The 12826-nt window shown below is 45.2% G+C and overlaps 1 protein-coding gene across 5 annotated transcripts in view; it reads left to right on the plus strand.

The window, feature by feature from the left end:
• The first annotated feature begins 4879 nt into the window (after positions 1-4879).
• The window catches only part of LOC138811684 (HMG domain-containing protein 4), a 28615-nt gene continuing 20668 nt past the window's right edge, over positions 4880-12826 (plus strand). For 3 of the 5 annotated variants that reach the window (XR_011367485.1, XM_069999381.1, XM_069999382.1), the window contains exons 1-4: positions 4880-4934; positions 10081-10180; positions 10805-10953; positions 12065-12143. Coding sequence is in view for 2 of the 5 variants with exons in the window: in XM_069999381.1 (XP_069855482.1) it covers positions 10150-10180; positions 10805-10953; positions 12065-12143 (259 nt within the window). In the remaining 3 variants the exon portion in view is untranslated. Of the gene's footprint in view, positions 4935-10080; positions 10181-10804; positions 10954-12062; positions 12144-12240; positions 12356-12826 lie in introns of those variants that run through there. The other 2 variants (XM_069999384.1, XM_069999383.1) reach the window with 2 other exon arrangements.

Below are 12826 nucleotides of genomic sequence, written 5' to 3' on the forward strand. Positions count from 1 at the left end.
TAAAGGTCTTATATATACAGTGCCAGGCCCCAGTGGCTCAGGTGTGCAAGCCTAGCTAACCAGGAGGCTGAAATCTGAGAATTGAGATTTAAAGCCAATCTGAGCAAAAAACAAAACAAAACAAAAGTCTCTCCAATTAAACACCTGGGGGGATGGAAACTAAGGGTGTCCCCCGCTCTTTCTCCAATTAAACACCAAAAAGTCAGAAGCGGAGCTGTGGCTCAAGTGGTAGAGCACTTACCCTTAAATGCAAAAGCTAAGGGATGGCGCTCAGGCCCTGGGTTCAAGCCTCAGTACGGGCCCCAAAATATAAAGAGATGATAGAGAGATCAGACAGACAGACGGACAGACGGATGGATGGATGGATGGATGGATTCCACATCTCCCAAGAATGTGAAGAGCAAGAGTAAATAATGAGTGGGGTGAGGAATAGATGCCTTTGGGGGACCCCCACAAAGCCTTTCTCCTGAAGAGGGGTGTGATGGTGTCAGGGCGTTGGGAGCTCAGCAGAGGCAGGTGGGAACTGTCAGGATGCCTTTCACACACACACACACACACACACACACACACACACACACACACACACACACACACACACACACACACACACACACACACACACACCCTGCAGTGGGTAGGGTTCCTAGAGAGAATGCGAAGAGCAAAGTCACACACACACACACACACACACACACACACACACACACACACACACACCCTGCAGTGGGTAGGGTTCCTAGAGAGAATGCGAAGAGCAAAGTCAGGGGAAAACCCCAAAACCTATGAAGCAAGCTCAGGAAGAAGACTGCAAATGAGCCACTTAGCCCATGATGGAAAAAATCAGACACAATGATTCACACAATGGTGAAGTAGAAGGCAGAGAGCGAGATTCTAAGTCCTTGAACCTGTGGACTGGAGAGCAGGTGGGAGGAAGAGAGCCTCCAAGGATCTGCCCAGGCTTCTCACACACAGAAACCCCAAGGTGTATACCTCCCACGGGGATCCAGAGACCCAAAAGACCTTTGCAGCGCCAGAGTGGTGCCAGTCATCCTGAACTAAGGTAGGGAGGGCGGAGGGAGGGCAGAGGTGAACTGGCTAGTGGCAGAGCTGAGATGTGGAGAAAAGAGCCTTCAGGCAATTCCAGCCCAACCCACCACCAGGAGGTAAAAGCAGTGGCTGCTTCCTGGGGATTGTTCACCTCCCTGGTTTTATTCATTCAACAAGCATTCGCAGGCAGCTGTGATCTGTGTAGCAGAGGGTCAAGGTCAAACAGGCACTCCAAGTGGCCACAGCCCAGATTCCCTGCTATTCAGGCCCCTCGGGGGTTCCAGTCTGCCCATTGTTGTAATGCCCAAGTTTTTTGCATAAACAGCGGTGAATCTAGATTTGAGGAGCCTAAATCTTATTCAGGAAGCCTTTTGTGAAAAAAATAATAATAACTCAAAGCCAAAAATGAGTACAAAACTAGAAGAGGCCCCTGCAGATTTCTTTTCTAGAAAGCTAGAGTTCTTTTCTAGAAAGTCTTTCCCTTGGAAAAGCAAAAGCACTTGTGAACTGGGTGGGTGGCGTCCTCTAGTGGCAACACTCAGGAAGGCCTCCCAGAGCCAAGAAAATCCTCATTTAACTGACCTAAAACCAGACACTGCCTTTCTGAACACAGTTGTATAATTATTGGTAGAGCCTCAGATAGCAGCATCTAGGTATAGTGACTATATATCTAGGTATAGTGACTAACAATTTGGGGCAATAACTGTACCCTCTTGAGCTTCCCTTCCATTAAAAAAAAAAAACTGTAGCTTTATAGAATCAAGTGATACATGTTACAATCCCAGCACTTAGGAAGTGGGGTAGAAGGACTAAGCACTTGTAGAGTCTGGGCTACAGAGTGAAACATTGTTTTTAGTCACTGATTTATTTCCAAAAGCAAAACCTATTTCAGAAGAATGTTGTGAGGATACAATAAGGGCTTTCCACCAAGGGCACTGGACGCTCTTTTTAAAGGAAAATTTACGGACCCTGGTGTCTTTTTCTGCTGAGTCAACTTTTTAGAGGGAGAGTCCCTATTTCCCTCTCCAGATGGACCACCAAGGCCAGTTACACCAGGAAAGAGGGTGCTCTACCCTGCAGACCTCCAAAGACTGAGGTAGGACTTTGCCATCTCCACATGTCTCCAGCACCTCCTTGACTCCTGGACCTTCAACCAGCTTTAGAAAGAGTCCCAGCATGAATGCATGGCTGGAAGCACATCCCCATACACGTGGAAGATGATAGAGCCAAACAAGCATTTTCTTCCTAGATTTCTTCTAACTTTACTGTGCTCTTTACATTTTCTTTTGTCTTCTAGGCCAGTAGTAGGACTTGAACTCAAGGAGCTGGTGCTCCCTTATCTGCTATCACTTGAGTCACTCAACTTCCAGCATGAGATTAGTCTCATGGATTGTCTGGGCTGGCTTTGGACCTTGGTCCTCAGATCTCAGCCTCGCCTAGCCTGACTTCATTTCAGATTTAGAGACAAATTACAAGAATAGTGCTAAGAATCTTCTGGCGCCCTTCACTTGGATCCTTCCAAAGTATACACCGGAGCCTTTTCTTTCCACATAGAACACTGTGCACCCACACACATCGCCCCCAAAACAGATCCCATTAGTGGTTGATGTGATCTTTGCCTCCAAACCAGATTTAACTCAGGGTCTGGGTGCTGTCCTTGAGCTTTTGTGCTCAAGGCTACCCTCTACCACTTGAGACACAGCTCCACTTCCAGCCTTTTGGTGGTTAGTTGGAGATAAGAATTTCTTGGATTTTCCTGCCCAGACTGGCTTGTGATCCTCAGATCTCAGCCTCCTATATAGCTAGGATTACAAGTGTGAGCCCCTGGTACCTGGCTACCTCCAAATCTTTGGAACTTATTTCCTAAAAATAAGGATTTTCTTAGCAGGGCGCCGGTGGCTCATGCCTGTGATCCTAACTACTCAGGAGGCTGAGATCTGAGGATCACGGTTCAAATCCAGCCCAAGCAGGGAAAGTCCATTACACTATTATCTCCAATAAACCACTAGAAAAGCCAGGCGATAGTGGCTCACACCTGTAATCCTAGCTTCTCAGGAGGCTGAGATCTGAGGATCAAGATTCAAAGCCAGCCCAGGCAGGAAAGTCTGTGAGATTCTTTTTTTTTTTTTTTTTTGGGGGGGGGGTCTGGTGGTAGGGCCTGAACTCTGGGCCTGGGCGCTGTCCCTCAGCTCTTCAGCTCAAGGCTAGCGCTTGAGCCACAACACCACTTCCGGCTTTTTTCTTTTTGCTTATGTGGTGCTGAGGAATGGAACCCAGGGCCTCATGCATGCAAGGCAAGCGCTCTACCACTGAGCCACCTTCCCAGCCCATCTGTGAGATTCTTATCTCCAATAAACCCCTAGAAAACTGGATGTGGCGCTGTGGCTCAAGCAGTAGAGCGCTTGCCTTGAGCTGAAGAGCTGAGGGAGAGTGCCCAGGCCCAGAGTTCAAGTCCCATGACTGACAAAAATAAATAAATAAATAAGGACATTGTTGTACTGGGCACATTATGCCTCTAATCCTCTATAATGCCTCTAATTCAGAATGCTGAGATCTGATAATCACAGTTCAAGGCCGGCCTAGGTCAGGAAAGTTGGTGAGGTTCTTTTCTCCAATTAACCATCAAAAGGCCAGAATGTGGTTCAAGTGGTAGAGCACCAGTCTTGAACTAAGGGACAGTGCCCAGGCTCTGAGTCCAAGCCCCAGTACTCACACAAAAATAATTATATATATATATATACAATGTAATTTGTGAGTGTGTGTACATATATATATACTCATGTGTGTGTGTGTGTGTGTGTGTGTGTGTGTGTGTGTGTTGAGCCAAATCTGGTAATCCAGCTTCTTATCACATCACTCATAAGCAGTGAGAACTGAGGCAATCTTGCTTCTCCTGGTTCATCATTTTTAAGCACTCATCCAGTTCTGGAATGAAAAACCCTGCTAGGGCAGAATTTTTTAACCTCACCCAGAAAAACCCACATGTGTACAAACAACATGATTTTGCATTTTCTCATGAAGTTCACAACCCTAGAAGCCAATCAACCCTCTAATCCCACTGTTCTACAGTAGAAAGATGGCAGCTAGAACTCCTCCCAAGGTGGAGTTCACCTAGAAGACGCTCAATATACTAGCTCTAGATATATAGGATCTTTATATTAAACCAATCTCAGAATATTGTCGTGTCTACCCAATTATCCAAGGTCTCCACTGCAAATCAGAGAAATCAGGCTCTCTCTTGTATCTGAATGGAATTTCATCTCTGTGAAGATTCTTCCTTTTAAATGAAAATAACTTAGGAGTAAGAAATGTAACGACTAGACATGCAAATTATTTTACAACGTATTGTTACAAAGATAAGGTCTTCCCCCATCATCCTATAGCCCAAATATCCAAGTATAGACAGTAGCTTACAAATAAGCAGCAGTGTTATTAACCAGCATGCCTCTGAGTTTTGCAAAGAGGGGAAATACTGTGCTGTATAAAAATATCTTGCAAGAATAGCATGATCTTCTGAGATAATCATAATGCAATTATTAAGATAAGCATTTCTTAAGATAATCGTTTCTTAATTGAGATTAAGATAATAATTTGTTAATGCAATGAATATCTTAACCTGAAGCCTTGGAAAATGATAAAATGCTCAGAAAGGTTTAGCCCACGCCTGGTACCCAGCAAATTCTCAATACCAGCGCACCAGCTCAGCAAGCTGGGTTTCTCATTCGATGCGCTCGGCGCTCTTTCTCCAAAGGGATTTCCCCCGACTCGAGACGGAGCCTGCGCTCTGGGCTCGACTGAGGCTCCCTGGACGCTCGCGCTTTTCTCTCCTTCTCCAAGATGGCGGCGGTCGGCGGCGCAAAGGCGGGATCCGGGCGAGCGGAGTGAAGGTAGCGGCCAGCAAAGACCCCCCACGAGACCGGGACGAGCCCCCACCCCGAGGTGGCCACGGCCCTGGCCTGCCGCCTGCTGCCACTCGGGGCCCGCGACACCGCCTCGGGGGCGTCCCAGACCCCCTGCGGCCTAGCCCGGGAGCCGAGCCGGGGACTGGAGTAGCGGCTGCAGCCGCCTCCGGGAAGGGGTTGGAGCGGGGCCGCCGGAGGAAGGCGGCGGGAGCTGTTCAAACGGGGAAGGCGGGAAAGCTGCGGGGCCGGGAGGGGGCGTGCGGGCGCCCCGGGGCCCGCGGGCCGCCGCCCCTCCCCTGCCCTCCAGTCCGCCTCCGCCCGCGGGGGCGCCGGGGACCGCCAGGCGCGGGAAGCCGGGCGGGCCGGGCGCGGTTGGGATGGCTGCGATCTGGGGTGCGCGGGGCCGTCGGGGGGCCGGGGCCGCGCCCACGGGGGCGCTGGGTGCCCGGCCGCCCGGGGAGGTGCGCGGAGCGCGCTTCCCTTCCCGGGAAAACAGCGTTGTGGAACTAGTTGATGCTGCAGAGCAGCCCCCCCCCGGGGGAAACCCCACTGACTTGCATTGGGGACCCAGAAATGGTGGTCCCGGACCCTAGTATTGTCTGTCTGTTTGCTGCGACCCGGTTTGGATATGCATTCATAGCGAGGAGTCTCTTCCAATCCAGCCCCTCTCCTTTTTTCCCCCCCTCCATAACTACTTGTAGATTCACTTTATTTTATAATATGCAGAAGAGAAGAAATCGGCCATCCTTCTTTCTCTCTGATGGCTAAACTGGTGGCTGATTATATTCCCTCATCTTAAAAGAAATTGAAAAAAACAAAAAAAAAAAACCTGAATTCAAAGGAAAGCCTGTTGTTGATCGCCTGAGCCTGGTCAGAATTTGTTATCGCTGGTCCCATGGAAATATGTGTGTTGTCAACCAATCTGTGCGGTGGTCGTGGTCCGGATAATTCGCTCTGCAATCTGAAAGGATTCAATTCCCCATCTCTGGCTGGCGGGAATCTCTGCAGGCTCCCAGAGCTGGCAGGGGCTGTGAGTGCTGCGCTTGGTGGGTCCTTGGAGGTGGGAGTGGCAGAATTCACAATCGCTATGTTCAGAGATTGGAGGAAACCCACGAAAATGAGAAGATCTCACCTGCTTGTATCCTAGAAGTATCAACAACCAAAATGTCAGAAACAGATCTTAGATGTTCAAGAGTCTTCCTTTACCTGCGCGAACTGGCAATTTGATTTCCCGAAAGGAATGTTGGAGGAAGAGGAAAATGAACCATTTGGACAAAGCTTTAGACCTGGAGCTTAGGGTTTCTTTTTCTGCCCAACTTACAGGTGGGATGATGAAGGTTGATTAGAATTGCAGGTAGTGATGACCTTAAAAAAAAAAATCGCCTTCTAAAACATTTTTGGTAGCTTGACTTTACAAAATAACAAAGTCCTACATCCTATGATTTAAATTTTTTTCCTTGCTTTGGTCATCCCAAAAACCTATGCCTGACAATAACTTGTATTTTTATCTTCAAGTTGAACGGCAGCTCTGCCTTTCATTTTTCATACTCTGAAGAAAAAGCCTCAGAACAAATTTACACATTACCCAAGTATGCATTTTTTATGATAGTATGTTTCTTACTTCCATAAACATTATTAAGTAATGAACTTTCACCTGTAATGAAGATTTGCCCAGTCCATAGACAGACATAACTGTAAAATTATTCCTGTTTCTTGAAGTTAAAAACACTAAATTTTGTAAACTCCAAAATTAAGGAATTCAGGAAAATTCAGGTTTTAACACCTGTTTTACATTTGCCAACGTTTAATGTAATTAATGTTTTCTGATGTGAAAATTAAGCCGAATTTTTTTCATTTTCATTAATCCTTCCAATCCGCTTCCTATCCCTGAACCTGAATGTAATGTTAATCACAGATAATAATTCGCCACCTGGAGGAGTAATCAGGGGTCCAACTAATCTTACATGAATGTTGCTTGAACTTTGCCTATCTTTTATACTGTTGCTTGAGACTTCTTTATCTGGAATCATCTTTCTTTTTTATGAGTCAGCCAGCACAATTAACCCCTGAAGTACAATAATACCCTGATCTTATCTTAGAAATCAAGGACCCATTAGTCATCCCAAGCTATGAGGGGTGCCACCCGTTGGGCTTTTCAGGTTCTGGGCTGCTCCACCTCTTCAGGGAATTGGATTAGCTCTCATTCATTTTTTTTTCTATAGAATATGATGCTATAGAAACATATAAAATGTGTTTCAGTGTACTGAAAGTTAAGCAGGCCGAATTCTAATACATAATGCCAATACAATATGGGTTGTGTTGGCCTGCCTCTAAGGAGCTGTTTGTAATTTTCCGTTTCATGGCACAGGTTTTTCAGGACAGTTAGTTATGGACATCCAATGTATTTCCGTGTCCGCTAAATCACAGTTGTTTTCTTTCTCACAGTGTCTACAGAGGCACCTATTCCTGTTCTGACTTCAAACTGCATGACCAATGTCAATTCTGATGGTCTGAGAAGGAAAGGCTACTTAGAAGTGTCTAGGCCTGCCCTTACTTACCTTTAAAAGTGTCTTGTTGATCACAGAATAATGGCTATATTTGTAACACAAAATAAGTTTCAGTTTTTGGATTTTGTATGTGTGGATTTGGGGTTTCATTTGTTTTTTTGTTTTTTTGTTTTGTTTGTTTGTTTGTTTTTTTTAATCGTGGGGCCTGAACTCTGGGCCTGGGCGCTGTCCCTCAGCTCTTCAGCTCAAGGCTAGCACTCTACCACTTGAGCCACAGCGCCACTTCCGGCTTTTTCTGCTTATGTGGGGCTGAGGAATCAAACCCAGGACCTCATGCATGCAAGGCAAGCACTTTACCACTGAGCCACCTTCCCAGCCCCTTATTTGTTATTTTTGAAGAATTTTATTTTTTCATTTTTTGTCGAAAATCACTGAGCATGAAAAGCATGTAAGTTCAGTTCTCAAGCTACAGTCGTTCTTGACATTATCAGCCTGTGAAAACCAACATCTATGTATTTTTCTAATCCTAGTATTTCACTGCCAGTGAGAGGAAGTGCCATGTTTACATGAATGGATGTAATTCTCTATAACCCACCTCCATTCCTTTTGGAGCCCTGCTCAAATGGAAGTAGAGGGAAGTAGTCCCCATTTAACTTAGTTTATTACTTAAAGGCTGAAACCTGAGAAACTGCTACATTGTGTATCTTGCCTCCTGAAGTGTTTATATAAGGCCTGACCTTGTATCCCTTCCCACCGGGTGCACAGGCCCCTTGGAGCAGCCCTTTTCCAGTTTGTCTTTAAACTTAATTTTGTTTCTTCACTGTAGGTGTTCTTAGCTTGAGCAAGGCCTTCCTTCATTTTACCTTTTTGTGTTTCTTAAGCTGGTCAATCATTTTTAGCAATACTTTTTTCCCCTCTCTTTTTTCAACTTGGGCCTACCAATGTGTTATTTTCTCTGTGCAAGTAAGTCTTTTCTACTTTTTAGTGTTTTTTAAATGTTAACTTACTAAAGTTCCTCTTGTGAATCCAGTTCATCTTTTTATTCACAAAAGTTATATCTTTCAAAATGTCCTTCAGTTTTTCTAAATCACATTTGTAATGAGGAAGGTAAAAATAAAATTTGAATAAATGACCAGTCAGATCAACTTTCAAACATTTGAGTAACTAGAAGAGGACATTTTCAAAAAGTTTCACAGAGAGAGAGAGAGAGAGAGAGAGAGAGAGAGAGTGTGAGTGTGGTGTGTGTGTGTGTGTGTGTGTGTGTGTGTGTGTGTGTGTGTGTGTGTGTGTGTGTGTGTGTGTGTGTGTGTGTGTAAGCAATCCAGTATTGCGGCATGAACTCATGGCATCAGGCTCTTTAACTCAAGGCTGGTGCTCTACCATTCGAGCCAGATGTGTGTGTGTGTGTGTGTGTGTGTGTGTGTGTGTGTGTGTGTGTGTGTCTCTGTGTGTGTGTGTGTGTGTGTGTGTGTGTGTGTAAGCAAGCCAGTACTGCGGCATGAACTCATGGCATCAGGCTCTTTAACTCAAGGCTGGTGCTCTACCATTCGAGCCAGAGCTCTACTTCAGCTTTTCCTGGTTAATTGGAAATAAGAATTTCACAGACTTTCCTGCCTGGGCTGGCTTTGAACTGCAATCCTCAGTTCTTAGCTTCCTGAATAATGATGATACAGGCGTGAGCCACCGGCACCTGGCATCATATATAATTTTAAGCTTCCTGTAGATTTCCTCCAGGACTTGTGACATTGCCCTTCCTGTATTTGAAGAACTTTGTCTTACAGTGCAGTGTGTTACATTGCCATCTTCAAAGTCAGTGTGGACTGCTGAACTTGAATGCTAAGATAAAGTTAAGTATCCAACACAGTATTGAAAACATTTAAATTATAGTATTTCTAATTAGTGAAAAATCTTGGAATTATACAAATTGTATGAACAGTGGACAAGTCTCCTTGTTTCCCACCTAGCCTTCAAAAAAGGCTATTAGTGTTGCAAACTGTCATATGGCCAACTAAGGCAAAAAAAAAAAAAAACTACCTTATTACCTCCATGAATTGTAGCAAATTCATGTAACTTAACAATGCAAAATAAAGCATTAAAAGTTCTTTAATATGCTGTCCTCTACATGATGCCCAAACATCATCATTTCTATCTTAAGTTATAATACAGTAAATTTTACCAGCTCATCAGCTAGTAGGTTCCTGTGGTCTTCAAGTGTTTGATGGTCTCTCTTCCTCTTCATCTGGCTTTACCTGTCTGCTTGTCACCAAGACTAAACTAAACCTGACTTAATGTCAAGTTTTTACCCTGCCTCCTTGTTAAAAAACAGCTATGTTGGCATTCCAGAAATTCTCATTAATTTTGGAAGTATTTTTAATCTTAGGAAGTAGTTGATATACTCCCTCCAAGCAACTTTAATTCCTGACTCAAATCTTATTAAGGCTAGCACACTTCCTGCAGTTTCTACCCAGGTGTACTCACAGACAGAATGAGGAGATGACAAGACATTCCTGTCTCTCTCAAGGCCCTTCCAGTCGGCCCCTGGATCACTTCGCATTTCCACCAGGATGGTTGCTTCTCCACAGTGATTTCGCATTACAGGAGGGTTTTCCTTCTTTGTTTCTCAGAACTGGCCCTGTAGACGGGAAGGAGCCTGGACACAGTGACACATTCTCAAAGGCCCTGCAGATTCCACCATGGCTTATGATGACTCCGTGAAGAAAGAAGGTATGGCCCCTTACTCAGAGAAGCATTCCAAAGGGGGTTATCTCTTCAGTCCTGGCAGGCCGTGGATATAGAAACCAGGACCGGGCACCTCAGCCTGGACTCCCAAGTGATGGTCCAGAGCATTGTTAAGACACTCAGCCTCCATCATCCCCAGACTGGGCCCGTGGAAACGACCACCAGGACAGGGATTCCAACACGAGAGTCTGAATCGAGAGTCTCTTAACTTACTGGGGTGATCCCCTGCAGCACTCTTGGTCCTTGCCAGCTCCAGTGTGCAGGAGTCTGGGCATGGGAATCACACACTGGACTCCCACAGAGCAGCGCAGCACATGAATCCTTATTCTTTTCAGCCTTAACCTCTGCAAGTCTGTCTACTGCCAGTCACAACTAAGAAACCATGTCTGAGGATGCACATTTGCATAGTATGGAAATACTGTTTCTTCAGGTTGGATGCTTACGGTTTGCAGCAGGTCATCAAGAAATATCCTTGACTCTCTGGGTCTAGCCCTGTATTTCAGTGGACTCTCTATAACATAATTTTAATTCAGAAATGGGATGGTTGCGTTCACTTGTTACTTACTTGACTTTCTCATTTCCTTTCTCAAATGCACCTGTGCTTCCCAGATTGCTTTGATGGTGATCACAGCTTTGAAGACGTAGGACTTGCCGCTGGTCGGAGCCAACGAGAAAAGAAACGCTCTTACAAAGACTTCTTAAGGGAAGAGGAAGAAATCGCTGCTCAGGTCAGGAATTCTTCCAAGAAGAAGTTAAAGGTACGCTCTAAACAGAATAAAGTTTTAAACTACACTTTAACCATATTTCCTAATGTTTGAAGACAGAAGTGTCTTTTTTAAAACCTTAAAGAGGAAAAAAGATGTCTATTTTTATTACTTCCTGTCCCTTATTTTGTTCTGTGAGGTTGGAAATCAAAGAATAAGAATAGTGCCCAAGTTGGACTCTGGTGGCTCACGCCTGTAATCCTGATTACTCAGGGGCTGGGAAGGTGGCTCAGTGATAGAGTGCTTGCCTTGCATGCATGAGGCCCTGGGTTCGGTTCCTCAGCACCACATGATCAGAAAAAGACGGAAGTGGTGCTGTGGCTCAAGTGGAAGACTGCTAGCTTTGAACTGAAGAGTTGAGGGACAGCGCCCAGGCCCAGAGTTCAGGCTCCATGACCTGCCAAAAAAAAAAAAATCCTAGCTACTCCGGAGGCTGAGATCTGAGGATCACAGTTCAAAGCCAGCCCAAGTAGGAAAGTCTTTTCTTTTTCTTTTTCTTTTTCTTTTTGTCAGTCTTGGGGTTTGAACTCTGGGCCTGGGTGCTGTCCCTGAGCTCTTCAGCTCAAGGCTAGCGCTCTACCACTTGAGCCACAGTGCCACTTCTGGTTTTCTAGTAGTTTATTGGAGGTAAGAGTCTCATGGACTTTCTTTCCCGGGCTGACTTTGAACCGTGATCCTCAGATCTCAGCCTTCTGAGTAGCTAGGATTACAGTCATGAGCCACCAGTACCCAACTTGTCCATGACACTCTTATCTCCAATAAACCACTCAGAAAACCAGAAGTGGCACTATGGCTCAAGTGATAGAGTGCTCACCTTGAGTTGAAGGGCTGAGGGACAGCAGCCAGGCCCAGAGTTCAAGTCCCACAACCAAAAAAATAAAAAGAATAGTGCCCATGGGGAAGTGGGGGAAAACAAGGGAGGGGATAACAATGTTTGTCAAGAAGGGTACTCATTACCATACTTATATAACTGTAACACCCTCTGATATCACCCTTACAATAAAATAAACTTTTAAAAGTTAAAAAAAAATTAACTCAAAAAAATAGTGACCAACTCTTGGTCTCCTCATCTTCTAGTTGGTGAATACTTGCTTTTCTATTGCAGGATAGTGAACTTTACTTCTTGGGCACGGACACACACAAGAAGAAGAGGAAGCACTCCTCTGATGATTACTACTATGGAGGTAAGGGCAGCAGGTGGGCTAGGCACATCTCTGGTTCTTGGAGTAGGGGTAGGGGAAAAGGATCCAGATGTTGCTGACTCAGTGGCCTATTTAACAGGACAGTGGTTCTTGTTCTGAGTGCCGATAAACCATTGTGAAGGAGGAGAGAGGTGGAGGGCTGGTATTTTGGAGGATTCAGCATAGAAGAACAGTCTTCATTTGTGATATACCAGGTACCAGGCTCCTTCTTCCCCCAACCATTCACTTATCTGTGCCATTGTTATCTAGCGCTATCCTTTTGCCAAATGCAATCCTTGGACCCTCTGGCCCGTGTCTCTGAGTCATTTCTCAGCCAGTGTATATCCACTCACAAAACCAGTTTTCTTAGCTATATCTAACCTTTCGCCAGGATGAGTTTGTCCTGAACACAGAAACAAACGATACTCTATCTGTGATCTAATCTAAATTACAACTACCCTTAATCCCACAGCTATAGTCTGTTCTTCTGGGTATGCTCTCTTTGGTTGCTTGTGAAGACTCAGCGAAGAGAAACAACTTTAGTGGCAAGAATGGTCTCAAGGTTCAAAGGCAAAGTCTATCAAGCCAAGAAGTATACATGAGTATCATCTCCAAACATTAGGAACCAAAGAGTCTCCCCTCAAGTCACTCCTCTTAGCCTCTTCCTCATGTTAGTTGGTTGTTTG

This window comes from Dipodomys merriami, unplaced genomic scaffold, assembly GCF_024711535.1.
Source record: "Dipodomys merriami isolate MVZ:Mamm:240054 unplaced genomic scaffold, mDipMer1.0.p SCAF_55, whole genome shotgun sequence".
NCBI classification, from domain to species: Eukaryota; Metazoa; Chordata; class Mammalia; order Rodentia; family Heteromyidae; genus Dipodomys; species Dipodomys merriami.